At 39.2% G+C, this 20,712-nt stretch overlaps 1 protein-coding gene across 4 annotated transcripts in view; it reads left to right on the top strand.

Moving 5' to 3' along the window:
- IQGAP2 (IQ motif containing GTPase activating protein 2) overlaps window positions 1–20,712 on the top strand; it is a 290,099-nt gene that overhangs the window by 219,177 nt on the left and 50,210 nt on the right. For 2 of the 4 annotated variants that reach the window (XM_032335919.1, XM_032335921.1), the window contains 5 exons: window positions 2,588–2,730; window positions 4,650–4,820; window positions 16,727–16,810; window positions 18,168–18,239; window positions 20,438–20,507. In XM_032335919.1, coding sequence (XP_032191810.1) covers window positions 2,588–2,730; window positions 4,650–4,820; window positions 16,727–16,810; window positions 18,168–18,239; window positions 20,438–20,507 — 540 coding nt within the window. The remainder of the gene's footprint in view (window positions 1–2,587; window positions 2,731–4,649; window positions 4,821–16,726; window positions 16,811–18,167; window positions 18,240–20,437; window positions 20,508–20,712) is intronic. The other 2 variants (XM_032335922.1, XM_032335923.1) reach the window with 1 other exon arrangement.

The raw sequence follows: 20,712 nt of genomic DNA, 5'->3' as shown, positions 1-20,712 counted from the left end.
CAGGGAGCCTGCTTCTCCCTCTGCCTCTGCCTGCCATTCTGTCTGCCTGTGCTCGCTCTCCCCCACCCCTCTGATCAATAAATAAAATCTAAAAAAATAAATAAATAAATAAAAATAATGTGTAATTATTACAGAAAATCAAGCCAATACAAATAATTAAGAACAACTGTTAGCCACATAGAAACAATGCTAGTGAGAGTTTAGTTATATTCTTTTTATTCTGTCTGCTGAGTCACCTAGATAATATCAATCTGTTCATTACATTTGAAAAATAAAATTGGGATTACCTATGTCCCTCCTTTTATTTTTTAATATATAGAGAGCATATTTCTTTTTTTAAAAATTTATTTATTTATTTATTTTCAGCGTAACAGTATTCATTATTCTTGCACCACACCCAGTGCTCCATGCAATCTGTGCCCTCTATAATACCCACCACCTGGTACCCCAACCTCCCACCCCCCGCCCCTTCAAAACCCTTAGATTGTTTTTCAGAGTCCATAGTCTAGAGAGCATATTTCTGCATTGACCTGTTTCTCTTTATTCTTTTTGAAACAAATGGTAGATGATTGCACAGTCTTGAGTAGGAGTAAAGCATAATTTTGAACATGTGAAATAAAGTAGAATGAACTGGTCTCCAAGGGACCAGATCCATAACCTCAGCAAGTGTTTATGCTCATTCAATCCAATGACAGACCATGAAGTGTTAGCTCTGGAAAGTATCCTTGAGATCATGAGCCGGAAACTCATTTTTCAGATTTGGAAACACATTCTAAGATTATGGTCAGAGGAAGCCCATAACAAACCCAAAGCGGTTAATTCTTGATAGTTCATGTACTGTTCCTTTAGTAGATTGTTACTGAGAACCTCATGTCCTGTCAAGGATCTGGGTGTCTCTTGACTCACAGGCTGGTGTTTATTTGCATCACATCGTAGGTCTTGGACTTCCTCTTCTTTAAGAAGCTACTGTGACAGTGTATGGCCTAAGAAATAGAATTGAAGGGGGAAAGGGTGGTTTTTTTTTTTTTTTTATAGTTCAGCTGGAAGACTTTCCCATAGTACCATGTGTATTTTTAAGTTTACCTGATGTCTTTCTAACCCAGAGCCTGCACCCTTCAATTCAGCAAATTGCCCATTGATGAAGTGTGAAGAGGGTTATTGGCCATTCTTTCTTACCTGGCATCTGATTGCCCTTTCCCTTTTCATTCCCTTCACATCTCTTCATTCAGAGTCACTGTAATGTCTGTAATGGAGAAAGACTTGTACTACAGTATTAATGCAGGGGTTAAGTTCAGGTTCAAGTCCATCTTCTGTCCGCTACCCTTGCCTACTCCTCTTCCTTTATGCCATGTTCTGGTACATGTAGTCATATATCCCCAGATTCCCAATTCAGAAACCCAGGAGTTATCTTAAATCCATAATGATTACTTATGATCATCCTAATTTGACTGTACAATGTGTGTTCTAGTAGACCAGTACGTCTACACAGATAACAGGTGTCCTACTGCCCAGGAAAAGAGATGTATCTCTTTTCAAATGGGCAGTCACAAACAGAACAGTTGAGGAGCACTTAAAACCAAATAAAGAATCAAAATACATTCAAGGGCCTTGAAGTTACCTCTGCTGAGTTATTTGAGTGCATTTAAATATTCTGTAAGGAAATTCACTTGAACTTCAACTTCCCTGTAAAGACATTTAGTCTAAGGCTCACTTGACAGCAGTTGGCTTAGACTGATCAAGGCCAGATCATTTTTATGTTTATTTTTGTTGCTGTTTTTAGCTTGCTGGTCTGGGACAGGAATCGTGGCCATTCAACAAAATAAACAGATTTCTAAATATGAAATAAAGCCCATGGATTCATGAGGAGGAGATGCTCTTCTTAACTAATGAAGCCATGAGTGCCATAGATTTTTTTTCTAGTACATCCTTCCCCCCAAATTAAGTACTTTCTGCAATTTTTTTCTCATTTTGTATGGTTGGGTGGAACAAGGTGAGTCAAACCAGGACATTTTCCTTCTCCCTACCTAATGACTTAGTATTTGCATACGCCAGTTTTTACTTTAGATAAAGTTGTCTGCAAAGACGAGTCCCTTCTCTGTTGGTTTCATGCAGATCGTTGGCTTTCCCTACGTAATGGGTCACAGTCCTTCTAGGTCACTCCTTCTCAGAGAAGTTGCTGGGAGACTTCCTAAGTAAAGAATATTCTTGCTTGTTGGTCTCCTCTGTCCATTTGTCATGCTGTTCATATCTATCAGGGACACATATTCTTTGTTTGCTTTTCCTTCTTAATGGCCATTAAGAAGGCCATGACTCCTCTCGTGACTCCTCTCCTCATGAGAAATTTGAGGTCCAGAGCCCTAGCATTACACATCCCTCTGTCCTCCTCTTGATTTGGCTGAGTTGAGAGCAGCCATTGAATACATAGAATTCACTCCATTGAATGAGTCATTTCTCATTATTTTAACTTGGGCCATCAAAATGCTTGATAAAAAATTGTTTATTAGATCATTTTACATATTAGAGAAACTACATTAGTGTTCAAGGTTTCAGTGTTTCTCTCTGGAATGTAACAAACTTCTTTTTTTAGTGTCTACTGAAGGTTCCTGGCTCAAATTCAGCCTGCAGGATAAATATGAGTACTACTACAACATCGATTCAAAGGAGAGTTCCTGGGTCACACCTGAACCGTACTTGCCTAAAGAATCATGGCTCACAAAAAAAGAAATTGAGGTAGGAGGTTCATGTTTAATGAAACTGTACTATGAAAAAATAAGTGTGATTGCTTTTCTGTTTTTGAATCATGGAAGTGATGGGAGGAAATAACTGATTTATTAAAGCCTGAATATGGAGTAAAATCTTCATAAATGCCATTGTATATGGCTGCATGGCTACTAACTTTTACAATTATTTCCATATTAGTATACCACCACCAGACAGAGCAAGGGGATGAAAGCTTTTGTAGCTTTTTTGGAATGGTCCATTATCCTAAGAAATCAATCTTCAGGTTTGCCTTGACACAAAAGCTCAATTAGTTATAATTACTTGGTTGTCAGTATTTGGAAAGTCTTATTCTTTCCCCCCTCACAGCCTACCACAGAGATATGTACGACCTTTAAAAAGTCAGTAATGCTTTCTGGGGGGAAATACTCTTGAAAAGATGTTCACAAGATGTCTTTGGACTTGAGACCAAAGTTGGACCTACAAGAAGTGAAAATTTCTGTTTGATCCATGCATTGTAGTATATTTAAAGAGAAAATACTAATAATAATTTAGTTCCATTTTGGAAAAAGAAAAAAGAAAGGAAGAGCACACAACTGTAGGTCTTACAAAGTTGTTCAAAGTTGCCAACATCAAAGATACTACAGTATAGCAAGTTTGAGGATCGAATCACCATTATGGTATTTGCTAAAACTCAGAGAAAAATCTGTGGCCTGGAGCTGACAGGGCCACCAGAAATCCTGAATGATGAGAAGACAGTGAAGAGAAGATAGTTAATTAACTAATTTCAAATATCCAAGATTGTCACAATTTACAAGAAAATACTCTGGTGGCAGTTCATCATCAGGGCTACTTGTTAGAAAAATGAAACTGTGGACAATATTTAAAAACCCGATGCTGTAGTTGAAAAGACATATCAAACTGTGAAGAAGCAGCATCAGAGTGTTATAATTTGAAGCCAACGATTACTCCAGTGGTGTCCAAAGTAACTTTGTGAAATGGAGCATCATTCTGTTAGGATTACTAAAAAGTGGAAGGTCTACGTTGTTAAAAAAAAAAAAAAAAAATATATATATATATATATATATATATATATATATATATATATCTTCTCCAGACAATCTAAAAGTGCTGATTTCATGAATGTTAATATGTCATCTTTTAAAGTTTTTTAAGCATTTTTTGTGATGCCAGTTTTAATTGTTTAAATTAGCCCCCCATTCCACACCGAATGAGAGGCACCAGCCAGTAGAAGTGATTCCAGCCTTGGCTTGCATCTCTCAGAGAACATAAAAAGCAAACCCAGTTTGTAATCCACAGAAAGACTTTTCACAGTCCCCCCTTCTCCTTTTTCCACATTCATTCTCATTCAGACAGGGTTTCCTCTGTCTGGCCATGATAGTCTGTCTCTCCTCTCCCATCACTTTTCCTTCTGTCCCAAGTCTTTTATCTTCCCCCAAGTTTATTTTGAGCTGCTCCAGGCTCATTGCAGAGGTCTGCCTACTGTGGCCTGGACAAGAAATGGGGCAGAGGAACCAGAAGACTTCATGGCCACTGCAGTCTTTTCCTTGGCAGCCTGGGGAGGGAGGAGTTGATATGTAAGCCTATTCCTACTGCAACCTTCCTTGTCCCACTTACACTGTGGAGCTCCAGCCTCACACCTGGTCCTTGCTGGCACCTCTGCCTCCAGATTCTGAGGTCACTCAACCAAATTCTCAGAGCACCTCAGCTCCAAGTTCAGAAGATTCTAAAACATGTTGCTAGGAAGAAGCTAAGCCAGTCCATCCCTGGTTCTGGTCAAATCTCCTTTTAAACCAGGCCAGAAAGAGTTCTCCATATCATTTTCTCAGAGATATAATCTCCAGAAGCTTTTCTCTATGCTGCTTTCACCTAATGTGTGAAGTGTAACCATAAGAAATATCTCTTGCCAGGACATTGTTGAGAAAGTCACAACAGATTATGTCCGTGAGAAGATGTGGTCTGCGTCTGGTGATTTGCTTCTTCGCCTTCAAGCCACAAGTGCAGGATCCCTTCTTAAGAAAGAGTACGAAGCTAGGAAATCATATTTGTATGAACAAGAAAAGCCTGTGGCCAAAATACAGGTATGTCAACCACCTACCACTAGTTACAGCAAACTGTGCTATTCTCTGGAGATGCTTCATTTGTTAGTTTGACAATCAACTTCCAGCATTCCAATTAACAAATCTGACTGCAGATTTTCCCCTTAATCATTGCCCCCAAATCTGGCTTATTAAGACTCAGAGATAGGAAAGACATTGAATGATTATTCACCTTTGGAGACCATCAAGGGATCCTGTGGCCTTGCCAAGGTCTGCCTACCACCAACCTAGCTGGAGCCAGAGGGACTTCTCAGATCAGAGTTGAAATCCTGTTTCTCTAAAAAGCTGGATCTCCTTGTGTCATCTACTTTCTATACTAGGTGCTTTATGAATTGGTTTTTCCGTGGCTAGTGCATGTTGAATGGCACCTGTTTCTGTGTTCTTCTAGAAGGAAAGAACAGAAGAGCTGATGAAATGGATTTAGCCTCTCCAAGAAACTCTTCTCCCTTACATCCTCTTCATTTAGGCCTGCAGAAGAAATCCTCCTTTCCTACCTGGTTGGCCTTGAGTTGTTCTTAAGCTTGCATGACTCCTCTGAACTTTCTGGTTGCCAGGAGAGGGACTGGTCAAATTTAGATGTTTCTCCTCTGTATTTTCCTACCACCCTCCAACAACCACCATGCTGGCTTCCAAAGGGCTGTGTGTCTTTTTTTGTGCATCCAGAGTGATACTGTTATTGATGGACAGCATTTGATGGGTTTTTGCATTGGCCAATAACTAAGAAATTTCCCCAAATGGAAGTTTTTAAGTTGGAGATTCCTCTTTTGTGACCATTGGTGTGCTTAACTGCTTTCCTCACCTAACTATAATATCATCCAGGGCAGAAAATAAAAGTTTTTAAAATTCTTGTATTCTTGTATCTTGTGAATGATAGGTGCTTAAATATTTGAATCTGTTCAGAGCTTAAGATGTTAGAAGGCAGGAATGATTAATTTTAGAAGAAATTTCTCCCATAAGCTGGACAAAGATGTTTTCTTAGCTTAACTAGTAAGTTTTCCATTTTATTTCTTCTTTAAACAAATGGTAGCTAAAACACACAGGAAATGAAAAAAGCCTGAAGAGAGAATCCTCTATATTGATGCTAAGGCTCTAATTTTACACAGAATTTAAAAGTGTCAGCCAACTTGACACAATTTGGACCAACCCTAAGCTGTCCAGTCTCAGGGCATGGGGCAGTGTTGTATTTGGAGGACATTTGGAGCACACTGGTATAAAATCCATCTGATGTTGGGACCCAGGACCAAAGTCCTGAGAAGGTTCGGGAGAAGAGCAGCAGCTATCATCTGGAGCCGTTTTCCTCCATCTCAGCAGACTCGATAAGACTAAAGAAGCCATGGAACTGTGAAGTCACCCTTCCTTACTTTTGTTTTTGTTTGTTTTTCCCCTCAACTCTTCTGATGGTTTTTTAATGAGGAGAGCCGGAGGTGTGAAGGCAAGCTGTGGACCGGAGAGGAATGCATATTCAGCATAAACTTGCTGACCTACAAAACCAGAAGATCATGAACCAACGGATATTATGCTACTCTCACTTTTTGTCAATGCGGCCGATTCACCCTGAATTAGGGGAATGATCTCAAATGTGAGGACTTCCCCTCCATGAAAGAGCTCAATCTTCCTAGCTGGTTCATTGAGTCCCAGATACAGTAGTCTTAACAAATTCAGAGAAAAGGCTCCCAGGCTAAGGCCAGCCCTTCCTCAGTTCTACTCCCCTCGGTCTCCTCCCAAAGAACTGAATAGTGGTAGAGAGAATATATGGCATCATTAGCCAGTCCTCTGTCTTGAGTACTTAATGGAATATATCAGAATGTACCCAAGGTGTCTCATGAGAAATTCACTGTCATTCATGGGATTTTTCCCCTGTAAGGTAAGGTGTCCTCTCTCTCTCCCTGCAGAGAGAGAATCTCTTGAGAACAGTGAGAAAGAAAAAGCCATACTATTTTTTTAAGATTTTATTTATTTATTTGACAGAGAGAGAGAGATCACAGGTAGGCAGAGAGGTAGGCAGAGAGAGAGAGGGGGAAGCAGGCTCCCTGCTGAGCAGAGAGCCCGATCCAGGGCTCCATCCCAGGCCCTGAGATCATGACCTGAGCCAAAGGCAGAGGCTTAACCCACTGAGCCACTCAGGCGCCCCAAGCCATACTACTTTTGAGCAGTGAGAAGGCCCTGGTAACATTGCCTGTATTTATAAATGAGTGGCCCAGAAAATAATCTCAAACAAAAAGGAATATTTTATTTAAAAAAAAAGGAAAAGGATTATAAATTATAAATATAAATTAAGTAAACTAACATTTAAGGATGCTCTTAGCCCAGGAGATGGAAGAATTTCTATGCTGAAGCTCTTTCATGCTTTCAAGGAATTGAATGAGACATGGACTTAGTGAAACAAGACAAAACACTGAAAGATAACTGATATCACAAGAGAGGAGAAGAAATAGTGACGTTGTAGGATGTAAATGAACTCAGGATTGCAGAATGCGCAGCGAATGCCGAGAATAACTGCAGCACCTGGACAGCTTGAGAAAACTCTCACAGAACGCTGAAGAAAAAAATAGACCATTTGAAATGTACATTCTCATCTGAAAATGGTAATAACTCGTTTCGTGGCTGGGTTGTCAGAATGAAGCGGGATGACTCACAATACAGACTCGGCACATTTTGAGGCCCTTAGGTGCTCAGCAGTGCCCAAAGAGAGGAGATGATGGCTCCAAGGACAGATAATCGGCCGACATTGAGATTGCTGCTGTGATACAGGGAGAGATCAGCAAAACTGAGCGGGAAGAAATAGACAGCTGTGGTATTTTTTTTCCTTGAACTGAGGAATGCTGGAATGCTGCTACTTAGGAACAAGCATAATGGTGGCAAACACCCAAACTTAGCCCTGGGAATGAGGGAATTAGTGAATTACTAAACTTCAGAGAGTGTTACAGGCATCTTGGAAAGAAAGAGAAGCAAGCTTCTCTGAAGCAGCTTTCAGATTGCCTGGAGCAGTGGGAGAGTCTGCAGGTGGGGAGGAAGGGGGCAATCTGATGGGACCCTCCCGCATCATGTTGTTTTATTTTTTTTTAAGATTTTATGTATTTATTTGACAGAGATCACAAGTAGGCAGAGAGGCAGGCAGAGAGAGAGAGGGAAGCAGGCTCCCCGCTGAGCAGAGAGCCCAATGTGGGACTCGATCCCAGGACCCTGAGATCATGACCCGAGCCGAAGGCAGAGGCCCAACCCACTGAGCCACCCAGGTGCCCTCATGTTGTTTTAATGTAAGTGACTACTCTAGAAGATCAGTGGGCTTTCTCCCTTGGAGCTAAGAACAAAAAGAGATAAATGGTTAGGGTTTTCTTGGCTAAGAGGTCACACAAGAATTTATGCTTCAGAAGTTAGAGTTGGTAATTTGGATATTACTGTCCTGGGTGCCCAGTTACCAAACAAGGCAACCAATTTAGCAAGCCAAATTTTCTAGAGATTGACAGTTATAAAGGCTATAAAACAGAGCAGTAACCTCTGAGGTCTAGATATTTTGAAAATGTGCTTTGTTAAATAGGTATTACACAGAAAATACATTTATGGTAAGAAAAAAAAACAAACCAACAAAAAGATGGCTGTTCTAAATTTTCCCACAAGTTCTTAGACCGGCCAGAGAAGGAAATGGACACTACTGTAAACACATTCTGTCTCTAATTGTCTGCAAAAAGCTGCTTGCAAATGGCTTTATGGTTTAGAATTTTGTCTCCTTTTGCATTTTCATCAGTAACTCCTTTCTCCCAACTGTATACCCATAATTGCTTTTAATAAACATTATCTAATTAGAAAAGCCTGCAGTCTCATGGCCTAGCACAGAACTTCTGTTAGCACTGAGTAAAAAAAAAAAACAGTTCTGGCGGAACTAAAACTTAAAAATTGAAAAAGAAAGTATAATTTTAACAAGGAAGAGGCATATAGTATTCTGCTTCTGTAGACCAAAGTCTATACCCACCAAAGTAGCCTTGGTTGGGGAAAGTAACAATAAGTGTAGAATGATTTCAGAAAACTCTGCATAATCAGTAAAGAGATAAAATACTGAATTAAACCTCCAGGAAAATCCTGTTGTTGAACATTGACTCCTTGGTACATGAAAAAATATTACAGAATGGACAAATGGGTTCATTCTACCAGTGCAAGAATGTGTCAATATTACATTAGTCTTTACTATAACAGATTTTCCAGAAGGTTTGTGAATCTGAGCTAATAAGATTAATAGTGTTTCTGAAGTTTAGATAATTCCAGAAAAGCAGAAGGAAGAACTCAGCTTATCCTAATACCTTATTTGCTTTTCAGTTTGAATTTAAAAATGGGGTATGTTTGAATATAGTTTTTCACATTTCTGTGCTTTAAAAGTGTTACCCACAAAAACATAGAAAGCACCAATGAGACCCATCACAGTGAATGTGTTAGTAGTTAATTTGCCATGGCTCCCAATAACCCACAGCTAGTGTTCCCTTTCCCTAGTCTCTATAGCCATCAGGACACTTTTGCAAGCAATTGTGGATGACAGTTTTTCCCATCATCTCAGAAATGCCGCACTGACAGATCCCATGGTGGCATTTTCTAAATGGGCCATCAACTAAAAATCCTTTTTCTTTGCTTAGATCTTTATTACTTGAAGTGTAGGGCATATACTGGCACTGTCATTACCTGAAACCCCCACCCAGACCCACTAAATCCTAATCTGCATTTTTTTAAAGATTTTATTTATTTATTTGACAGAGAGAAATCACAAGTAGATGGAGAGGCAGGCAGAGAGAGAGAGAGGGAAGCAGGCTCCCTGCTGAGCAGAGAGCCTGATGCGGGACTCGATCCCAGGACCCTGAGATCATGACCTGAGCTGAAGGCAGCAGCTTAACCCACTGAGCCACCCAGGCACCCCCCTAATCTGCATTTTTAAAAAAAAAACCTCCAAAGATTTTGTATACATGGTACAGTTTGAGAAGCACTATGAAGCTCACTCCAGTTTTAAATCCTCAATAATTTACCTTCCTGTAGAATTCTTTATCATCATAATAGCTTAAAGGAGAAAAACATGTGTTCAATAGTTAGTACAAAGTCAGCTGATAAGGTTCCAGACCCATTCCTGAATTTTCTGTAATAATTACATTGAGATTTTAGTTTATTCGAGGAGATTGATATCTTTACAATAATGAATTTTCTAGTTCAGTAATCACTATACCTCACCATTTATTAATCTTTCCCACCATATAGCATTAAATATATTCCTATTTCTTAAGTTTACTCCATTAATTAGTTATTGTTGGTATCATGAATATCATCTTTTTTCTATTGTATTATTTTTCACATGCAGAAAATTAACTATATATACACATTTTTTAACCAATCACTTAGAAGAACTCAGTTTTAATAGTTTTTAAGGTGACCCTCTTGAATCATAACTAATTTTTACACTTCTGATTTTTTTTAATCTTGTAATCTGTCGAGGAATAAATTCATATGGCCTTAATAGTATAGGAAACTCTAGAACATTGGGTACTTAAAAACCATTTGGACTTAACTCCCACTTCTGGGAATACAGAATACAGCTAGGTTTCCCTATTCTTTCCTCTGAGTACAGCTAAAAGCCCCAGACACTATTTGTAAACAAACATAACACTGTGAAAAATGGAGAGGAGAGGCAGACTGCCTTGGGAACCTTGAGACCCAAGGAAGGACATGGAGGTGAGTTCTGTGGTTCTCTTTTAGCTTCATATATCTCAGACTTCTTCCTGCAGAGACTGGCAACATGGACATGCCAGTGGGTGCAGGCAGAAACTCCTACAAAAGCCTGTATTGTAGCCAAAGTTCCAGGAAAGGTGCAGCCCAGGAGGACAAAAATTTTAGACAATAACCTCTCCACTCTAGGCAAATAGCACAGGAAAAAACAAACAAACAAACAACAAACAAACAAACAAACAAACAAAACACAGACAAATCTGTGACCCCACACCAGTCATGCCACAAAGTCGACTCGAGAGTTTGGCCCTCCACCCTAGTAGACTCTAACAAGGTACCCAGATACCCACAGAGCATGAATTTCCATGCTCACAAGCAGTAATGTGGCAGCCCTCCCTTTCCTTGCTGGATGGAATCAAAGAAGGCATGGTGGAGAGTCAGGACTTCGATCACAACCCAGTAGTAATGAGGCCAGCTGCTGCAAAGCCTTCTGCTCTCAGTGGAGGCTGTATGGGGAATAGTAACACAGCACTACTGCCCGCCTGGGCAGAGTGGTATTGGCGCAGCCTTAGGGAGTAGTCAGAGTTCCCAGCCCCCACCCAGCAGTAATAAGCAGCCCCCACCTCAGATTTCAATAGAGGCTAGGCAGAGAACCTGACCTTCTACCCCTGCTTGTCAGTAATGAGGCAGCACCACCGCGTTCCTCCCTTGCCAGAACAGTGTCAGGGAAAACCACCTAGAACAGGTTAAAAAACATCCAGTCTTATTAGTCACCATGTAATATCCAATTTGTATACATTTCAATCAATAATAAACATTTCAAGAACCAAACAAAACATAAATTTTGAAAGGCAATTACTAGGTGCCAATACAGGAGTGGGGAGGTGGCTCAGTCACTTAAGCATCTGCCTTCTGCTGGGGTCATGATCTTGGGGTCCTGGGATCAAACCCCCGCGTTGGCTCTCAGCTCATCAGGGAGTCTGCTTTTCCTCACTATCCCTCTGTGTTCTCTCTCTCACACACAAATTAGTAAACCTTAAAAGAAAAAATAGATACCAATACAAATAACAGAGATGTTTTAATTACCTGACAAAGATTTTAAAGCTGCCATGTTATGGTAAGCAATTATGAACACACTTGAAACAAAGGAAAAAATAGGAAGTCTCAGCAAAGAAATAAAAAGATAGAAAAAAACACAATTTTTAGAGCTAAGACATAGAACTACGTATTAAAAAAACTCGCTGGATGGACTCAGAAGCAAAATGGAGGAAACACAGGACCAAATTAGTGAACTAGAGAATAAAATGATAGAAATTACTAGATCTGAACAACAGAGAGAAAAAACTGAAAAAACAATGAACAAAGCCTCAAGGCATCTGTGGGACCATAACAAAAGATTTAATGGTTGTGTCATCGGAGTTTCAGATGAGAAGAGAAAGGAGAAGGACTGGAAAAGCCTGAAATAAATAATGTCTGAAAAGTTCCTGTGTGTGGTCCAAGACACAGAACCACAAATCCAAGAAGCTAAGTAAATCCCAAAAAGGATAAACTCAAATGTACCCAAAGACGCATCACAAACCTCTGAAAATAAACAAACAAAAAAAAATTTTAAATCTTTAAAGCAGGGAAATAGAGATGGCAACTTAGCTATAAGGGGAAAGCAGTTCTCATGACAGAAGGTTTTTCATAAGGACCTATGGAGATGATGAATGGCACAACATGGAAAGTAACATAGTATTCGTTATCCACCAGAAATAATCTTTAGGAATGAAGGGGAAATCCAGACATTCTCCAATGAAGAGGAAAATTAACAGAACTTATCATTCCCATACCTGCCCTAAAAGAATAACCAAGAAAGTTCTCTAAACAAAAAAAAGAAAATGATAAAAGAATTTTGAGAAACTGGGAAGGAAGAAAGAACAAGGAAAGTAAATTTGTAGGTAAACATATTCTCCTCCTACTCTTGAATTTCTTTAATTATGTTTAACAGTTGAAGTAAAAATTTTAACATTGTCTTACATGGTTCTAAATATATATATGGACAAAATGAAATTGTATTGTAAATGGGGTAGGGTAAGGTATGTGTAGGAAGGTAAGGTTTCTTCACTTTTCTGGAAATCGAAGTATAAATAAAAATGAAGAGCAATTTTTATCTGTCGGTTTGGACATCACCAATGTTTTTAATTTTTGTCAGTTCAGTGAGACCCTGGGGAAAGAAATATCTGTCCTACACTCTTTGGAGGGTAGTGTGACAGTAGCTTTCCATTTCAAATATCAATTATGGAGCCAGTAATCCTCCATCTAATAACCTATCTTGACTGGAATAATGCATACAAAATACATAGTAATGTGTGTACAGTGTTGTGTACAGTACTACAGTGTATATGCTTACCCCATGTTTGCCCATTTCAGAGCATACATAACAAAAAATGAGGAGTTTTTTTGTAGAGCAGCTAAGTCTAAGTAGGGGTGGGCACATAGGCACATTGTACTTTATACCTTTTCTCTACTAGATCCTCATACATCATCATCTAGGCATTGAGTACAGATTCTTTGCATAGAAACACATATTACTATGTTTTTCTTTTTTTTGTTAACAGGTCATATTGTATGTGTGGTAAACTACAATTTCTTTGCATTGTATCTTGGAGATCGTCTTGTTCCTCAAAATACAGAACACCGCTGTAGTCAATATATCTGACCCTATCTCATCCTTCGTAACTGCCACGTAGCATCCCTCACTAGGAGCGCAGTTGCAGCTGATCTGTTTTCCCATTTGTAAACATTCCGCTCTAAGCACATGTTAGTATTATAAGCAATGCTGCAGCAAAACCCTTACATATAGTTCTTCTATACGGGTGCTTTTCTTGGGCTAGATACGAAGAAAATTAGAAGTACTAGGTGAAAGGTTAAATAGTGTTAAATCTGATATTGCTGAATTCCCTCAAAAAGACTGTATTCCTTTGTACTTTGCCTGAACCCCACACTCCCATCTTTGCTATTTTATTCACAGCTTGGAGTGGATGAGTGGATAAGGTAACAACTTACCCAAAGTTATTCTGAGTGCTGCCGGAGGCTCCCTCAAGCTTAGAGCCATCCCACACTGTAGATATTCTTTTATTTTTGTAGATGTTGATTCTGTGGTTCCCTCTTTAAATCCAATTCCAACTACCTTCTCTCCTCCAGGATCCCTCAGAGTTGTTGGTCCACGTGCTTGCTTTTCTAACACTGTAGCGAACTGCTTTAACAGCCTATTTTTGAGATTTACCATTAGCGGAAGCTGGGTGAAGGTTACATGGAACTCTTATTTTTGGAGTTTGCTGTGAGTTTCTAATTATTTCAAAGAGGAAAGTATTTTTTTTTTAAAATACTTTGTCATATCCAGGGATTTGGATTGAGTGAAGTCTGGAACAAGTGCTCAGTTGATTTTTATTTATTTATTTATTTGTTTTTACCATACTAACTTTTATTTTGAATCATTACAGGACATATTTTTTAAATGGTAATAAAATTCCACATGCCTTTTTTCAGATGAATGAATGATGTAGTTTGATATATGTAGACATGAAATTTATAAAAATAATTTCACTTTTTGTATTTATCCTTTTTAACAAGAAACTTCTATTTCATTTCTTTATTTTTAAATTTATTTTAAATTTTTTTTATTTTCAGCATAGTAGTATTCATTGTTTTTGCACCACACCCAGTGCTCCATGCAATACGTGCCCTCCCTAATACCCACCACTTCGTTCTCCCAACCTCCCACCCCCCGCCCCCTCAAGACCCTCAGGTTGTTTTTCAGAGTCCATAGTCTCTCATGGTTCACCTCCCCTTCCAGTTTCCCTCAACTCCCATATCCTCTCCATCTCCCCATGTCCTCCATGTTATGTTATGTTATGCTCCACAAATAAGTGAAACCATATGATAATTGACTCTCTCTGCTTGACTTATTTCATTCAGCATAATCTCTTCTGGTCCCATCCATGTTGCTGCAAAAGTTGGGTATTCATCCTTTCTGATGGAGGCATAATACTCCATAGTGTATATGGACCACATCTTCCTTATCCATTCGTCCGTTGAAGGGCATCTTGGTTCTTTCCACAGTTTGGCGACCGTGGCCATTGCTGCTATAAACATTGGGGTACAGATGGCCCTTCTTTTCACTACATCTATATCTTTGGGGTAAATACCCAGTAGTGCAATTGCAGGGTCATAGGGAAGCTCTATTTTTAATTTCTTGAGGAATCTCCACACTGTTCTCCGAAGTGGCTGCACCAACTTGCATTCCCACCAACAGTGTAAGAGGGTTCCCCTTTCTCCACATCCTCTCCAACACATGTTGTTTCCTGTCTTCCTAATTTTGGCCATTCTAACTAATGTAAGGTGGTATCTCAATGTGGTTTTAATTTGAATCTCCCTGATGGCTAGTGATGATGAACATTTTTTCATGTGTCTGATAGCCATTTGTATGTCTTCATTGGAGAAGTGTCTGTTCGTATCTTCTGCCCATTTTTTGATATGATTATCTGTTTTGTGTGTATTGAGTTTGAGGAGTTCTTTATAGATCCTGGATATCAGCCTTTTGTCTGTACTGTCATTTGCAAATATCTTCTCCCATTCCGTGGGTTGCATCTTTTTGACTTTTTGTTTTGTTGACTCAACAGTTTTGTTGACTATTTCCTTTGCTGTGCAGAAGGTTTTGATCTTGATGAAGTCCCAAAAGTTCATTTTCGCCTTTGTTTCCTTTGCCTTTGGGGACATATCTTGAAAGAAGTTGCTGTGGCTGATATCGAAGAGGTTACTGCCTATGTTCTCCTCTAGGATTCTGATGGATTCCTGTCTCACATTGAGGTCTTTGATCCATTTTGAGTTTATCTTTGTGTACAGTGTAAAAGAATGGTCGAGTTTCATTCTTCTACATATAGCTGTCCAGTTTTCCCAGCACCATTTATTGAAGAGACTGTCTTTTTTCCACTGGATATTTTTTCCTGTTTTGTCGATTATTTGACCATAGAGTTGAGGGTCCATATCTGGGCTCTCTACTGTGTTCCACTGGTCTATGTGTCTGTTTTTATGCCAGTACCATGCTGTCTTGGTGATCACAGCTTTGTAGTAAAGCTTGAAATCAGGTAACGTGATGCCGCCAATTTTGTTTTTCAACATTTCCTGAGCAATTCGGGGTCTCTTCTGATTCCATACAAATTTTAGGATTATTTGCTCCAGCTCTTTGAAAAATACTGGTGGAATTTTGATTGGAATGGCATTAAAAGTATAGATTGCTCTAGGCAGTATCGACATTTTAACAATGTTTATTCTTCCGATCCAAGAGCATGGAATGGTCTTCCATCTTTTTGTGTCTTCTTCAATTTTTTTCATGAGTGTTCTGTAGTTCCTTGAGTACAGATCCTTTACCTCTTTGGTTAGGTTTATTCCCAGGTATCTTATGGTTCTATTTCATTTCTAATATGAAAACAAAACGAGAGGATCGAAGGGAGTTCCAAAGCTTTGTTTCAATAAAAAACGTTCTCAGAAATGAACTGGAATAAACTTATTTTTGTATTTAATCATTCTAAAGATACCAGTTTGTTTCTAGTTTTTGTAAGTGTTGCATATATAAAAGTTCTCTTTCATGGTAATAACCTACTAAAGCTTTGATGATGAAGCATCACTAACTTCATGTAGATAAGATAATAAATGATCAGCCACAGCACTCCTTTTTTTCAGGGATCCAGAGTTACAAATCAGCCAAACATTTGCCTTCTTTGGTCTGGGCCACAGTGGGTCACTTGCTGGAATAAAGATAGTTACTAACCATTATTTTGAAGCATCTGGTATCATTACCACATGGTAGCAGTACTCAGTTAATATCTTTGTATGTTTCAGGACAATTCTATTTTATTATTATTATTTCTTGTCACCCAGAACCTTGGCAAAATTTAGCTTTCAAATGGGAAACTGGGTTCTACCTGGTAAATGTGCTTTCCCAAGTTTGGGACAAGCCATGATCTGGTATGTTCTGCTCAATATAATGTACACTCCCCAGTGATGGTATCCCCATGAGATTTGGAAGGGAGGGCCCCGACAGTGTCCCAGATCAGTGTCTCCTGAGATGCACTCTGTTCTTGTGCTTTCTAAAATAAAGTGGGAAATTGTTGCACATAAATAATTCTGTTACTTGCTCTTTTCCACAGGCTTTTTGGAAGGGATGTAAACAACGGAAAGCATATTTGAACAGGCGGCAAATGTTGATTAATAATGTTGATTCTATTGTGAAGGTAAACATCCCTTGCCACCTTATCAAGTGCTTGACTTTTTTTTTTAAGGTTTTATTTATTTATTTGACAGAGACATTACAAGTAGGCAGAGAGGCAGGAAGAGAGAGAGGGGGAAACAGGCTCCATGCTGAGCAGAGAGCCCAGATTTGGGGCTCGATCTCAGAACCCTGAGATCCTTACCTGGGCTGAAGGTAGAGGCTTAACCCACTGAGCCACCCAGGTGGCCCTCAAGTGCTTGACTTAAACCTTTCTCTTCATTTTAGTTTTACTCTTGGAAGGCAGATTATGGAAAGAGTACATAGAAGTCTTGACATATGAATTATGTCGTGGGTTTGAGTCCCATGTCCATTACTCAGCTGATCATCTTCAAGTCTGTTAAAACACTGTACCTGGCTCAGGTCCTTTCTATAGTTTTGAGAATCAATTGTGCAAGTATTTCAAAACCTATAAATGCTCTTTCTCTAGGAACTCCAAATTGATTATTTAGGCTTTGGGGAAAACACTGTTATTTCACATCTCTCTTAACCATATTCACTAATAACATTTACAAAACTTAACAGTACAGAACCTTAGTTGTTAGGCAAATACAAAACCAGTGACAAGAAAAAGTAGAACTAAGTTAGGACCTGCGTGTGGGGGGTGAGTAGGTCTAACCCAGCTCTCCACCCAGGCTGACGGCCCTGAGTTTAGAAAAAGAAAAGACACTGTGGTGCCCACTGCCCAGTGCTAAAAAACAGAGGACAACTGAGAAATGAACTTTTAGACAATGTGGAAATCCAGGTGAGAATTGGAATAGCAGAGATTGAAATCAAATGAGATTAATTCAAAAGACCTTTGAAACTGTGAAGGCAGAGAATGACATCATCTAGTTCCATTGTGCTCCTTGGTAATATGTTCTGCTCGCCATGGAGCACAAGCCTGTGTTGTATCAGAAAACTGTAGGTCCCAACTTGTCCCTCAGAAGTCTGGATGTGCTTTCCTATAAAGACCTAAAGGATCCTGGATGCTGTTAAGGGATGCTGGAAGAAATCCTGGACTTGTCTTTTGATTCTCTGACCTGCTCCAGCTCTCAGCAAAATCCCTTACCCTCTTGGTTTTTATTTCCTAAGATGAAAGTAAAATGGTACAAAGCTACATTACTTTCCATACCATAAGGTATAAAACGCTTCAAAACCCTAGGAAAAATGTAACAACAGGAATAGGAGATGAAGATAATGCTTAGGATGTTAATTATTTGGTGGGCTGTTCACTTTTTCTTTTTTTATCAAAATATCAATATTATCTTTAGAAAGACTGCGTGAAAAAATATTAAAGGTTGTTTAATAACTGCCTTGATTTCTCCATTTAACTCTTTTAGATTCAGTCCTGGTTTCGGATGGTAGTTGCACGGAGGAATTACCTTGCACGACTGCAGTATTTCAGAGATCATGTAAGACACACACAAGTGGATTTCCCCCTGCTGAGAATGAACTGAATGAATGCTTTGTTGAATGTTCTCATTGAATGATTTCTAGTAAATGGTGGAAATGTTTTCAGAAGAGAACCCAAGTAGAAGGCTGTTGGCATATTGTATATGCTGGCTGCGTAGTGTTCCTGTGTAGTCTTTGTATTAAATAGCTATCTTGTCAGTTCAGGAAGAAAAAATGAAATGTCTTCATGTACTTGCTTTGTTTTGTCCTAAGACATACCAGAGCTTTTGATGAGGTTGATATTTTCATGTCTGCCCAGCTGTCTTTGGCTCAGTGTCTAAAACACTAGTGTCATTTAGTTGGATGGATAGTTGGACTCTATACACCAGTAACCTTATGTTTCGTTTTTAAGTCCAAAGGTAAATGGTGGAAATGAACAGTAAGAGGAAACAACAGGTCTTAAAAACTCAATGTGATAATATTTGGAGGCTTACTTTTTTTTTTTTTTTTTAAAGATTTTATTTATTTACTTGAGAGAGAGACAGTGAGAGAGAGCATTAACGAGGAGAAGGTCAGAGAGAGAAGCAGACTCCCCATGGAGCTGGGAGCCTGATGCGGGACTCGATCCCGGGACTCCAGGATCATGACCTGAGCAGAAGGCAGTCGTCCAACCAACTGAGCCACCCAGGCGTCCCATGAGGCTTACTTTTTTTTATTCAGAACTCATGTTCAGAGTGAGACTTTACTAGTCAGGACTGCATAGGAAATGTGTGAGAAGAAACAGATGTGGGCTAGTAATGCCAAAGAGAAAAGATTCCAGATGAGTATTTTCCAACACTACTTGTAAAGTTTTTCTAACTGGTGACTGAAAAACTTAAATAGAAGCCCACAGGAAGAATTTTTTCAGGATCTTTTAAAGAATAGATAAGTGAACACGGGGTGAATCATCTAAATTTGGGGCTAAAATTCTCTTCCACTTTAGATCTCTTTATAAACAGTGCCATACAATCTTGTCAATACTTTTAGCTGACTTACCTGACCTTTTCTCTACAAAGAATATGCAAAAAATAAACATTGAATGCATTTCATCTAACTATTGTCAGTTCTAAATGGTTTTCATTCTTAAAGAAAAAAAAAGGATTTTATTTTTGAGAGTGTCAGGTGAGGAAGGGAGAGAGCCTCAAGTCCTTCAGTAGGAAAAAAAACAAAGACTAACTTACAGGAAAAGCCAGTAGAAGGCATATCTCAGAGACCTGTATTAGAGGCATTTCATCAGTTTGTAAGACGTGAGTCTGAAATAGTGAGCAACTTGGTTCTTGAGAGATCTCTGAACCATGTGCAGCTACTTGGGTGAGTGGGTCAGGACTCCTGTCATGAGACGGGTGGGAGGGGAAAACCCAATCAAAGTATCTTTTCTAGCAACGAATGAGATGTGGTGGTCAGGGGAGAGTGAAGCCTACCAAAAGGGTGATATCAGTAAGAAGACAACATGGCACAGAATATCAGTATTCCAACCAGGCATCGGAGATATGGTATATCAGTATGTGGAAAAGGGGTCCCGAATTTATGTGAAAGGGGTCCCGAATTTATGAATAGACAGATGAAAATAACATGAGGTGACAAGCAACAGCAGTCGTAGCTCATAACATAATTCTGAGTGACCAGGAGCACCTGAGCAGCTCAACTGGTTGAGCATCTGACTCTTGATTACAGCTCAGGCATGATCTCAGTGTGGTGGGATCAAGCCCCGTGTTGGTCTCCATGTTCAGCAGGGCGTCTGCTTGTGGTTTTCTCTCTCTCTCTATCTTTGCCCATCCCCATCTATTCTATCTATATCTCTCTAAAATAAATTAATTAGTTAAAAGAAAATTCTGAGTGACCTGACCAAAGACAAGTCATAGAGTGGATGGTTCTTCTTTGGCCATTGTTTTGTAGTCTCATATGCAAATCATGTACAGTTCTCATAGTTCCTAAGGACAAAAATTAAAATATTCTTTTATATAAAATGAAAAAAAAATTAATTAATCTCTACACTCAAGATGGGGCTCAAACTTAAAACCCTGATATCAAAAGTCACGTGCTCTACCACCTGAGCCAGCGAGGTGCTCCTAAGTAGTGCCCATTCTTAAATACTCTCAGTTCTTGGGTAGTTCTGAATTTTATAATCGTGGAATAGATGGACCTTAGGAAGATCATGACTGGTCTCATTCTTTTGCAGAAAAATGAAATTGTGAAAATACAGTCACTACTGAGAGCAAACAAAGCTAGAGATGACTACAAAACATTGGGTAAGTGGAAGTACAGATCTTCCTCCACTAATGATGGGGTTCTTCCTAATAAGCCCATCACAAGTTGCCAGTATCCTACGTTGAAAATGCATTTGACACATCTAATCGATGGAACATCATTGTTTAGCCTGGCCTGCCTTAAATGTGCTCAAAGCACTTAAATTAGCCTACGGTTGGACAAATGATCTAACACAAAGCCAATTTT

Source organism: Mustela erminea, chromosome 3 (genome assembly GCF_009829155.1).
Source record: "Mustela erminea isolate mMusErm1 chromosome 3, mMusErm1.Pri, whole genome shotgun sequence".
In the NCBI taxonomy this organism is placed as follows: Eukaryota; Metazoa; Chordata; class Mammalia; order Carnivora; family Mustelidae; genus Mustela; species Mustela erminea.
This window is presented reverse-complemented; position numbering and strand designations above follow the sequence as displayed.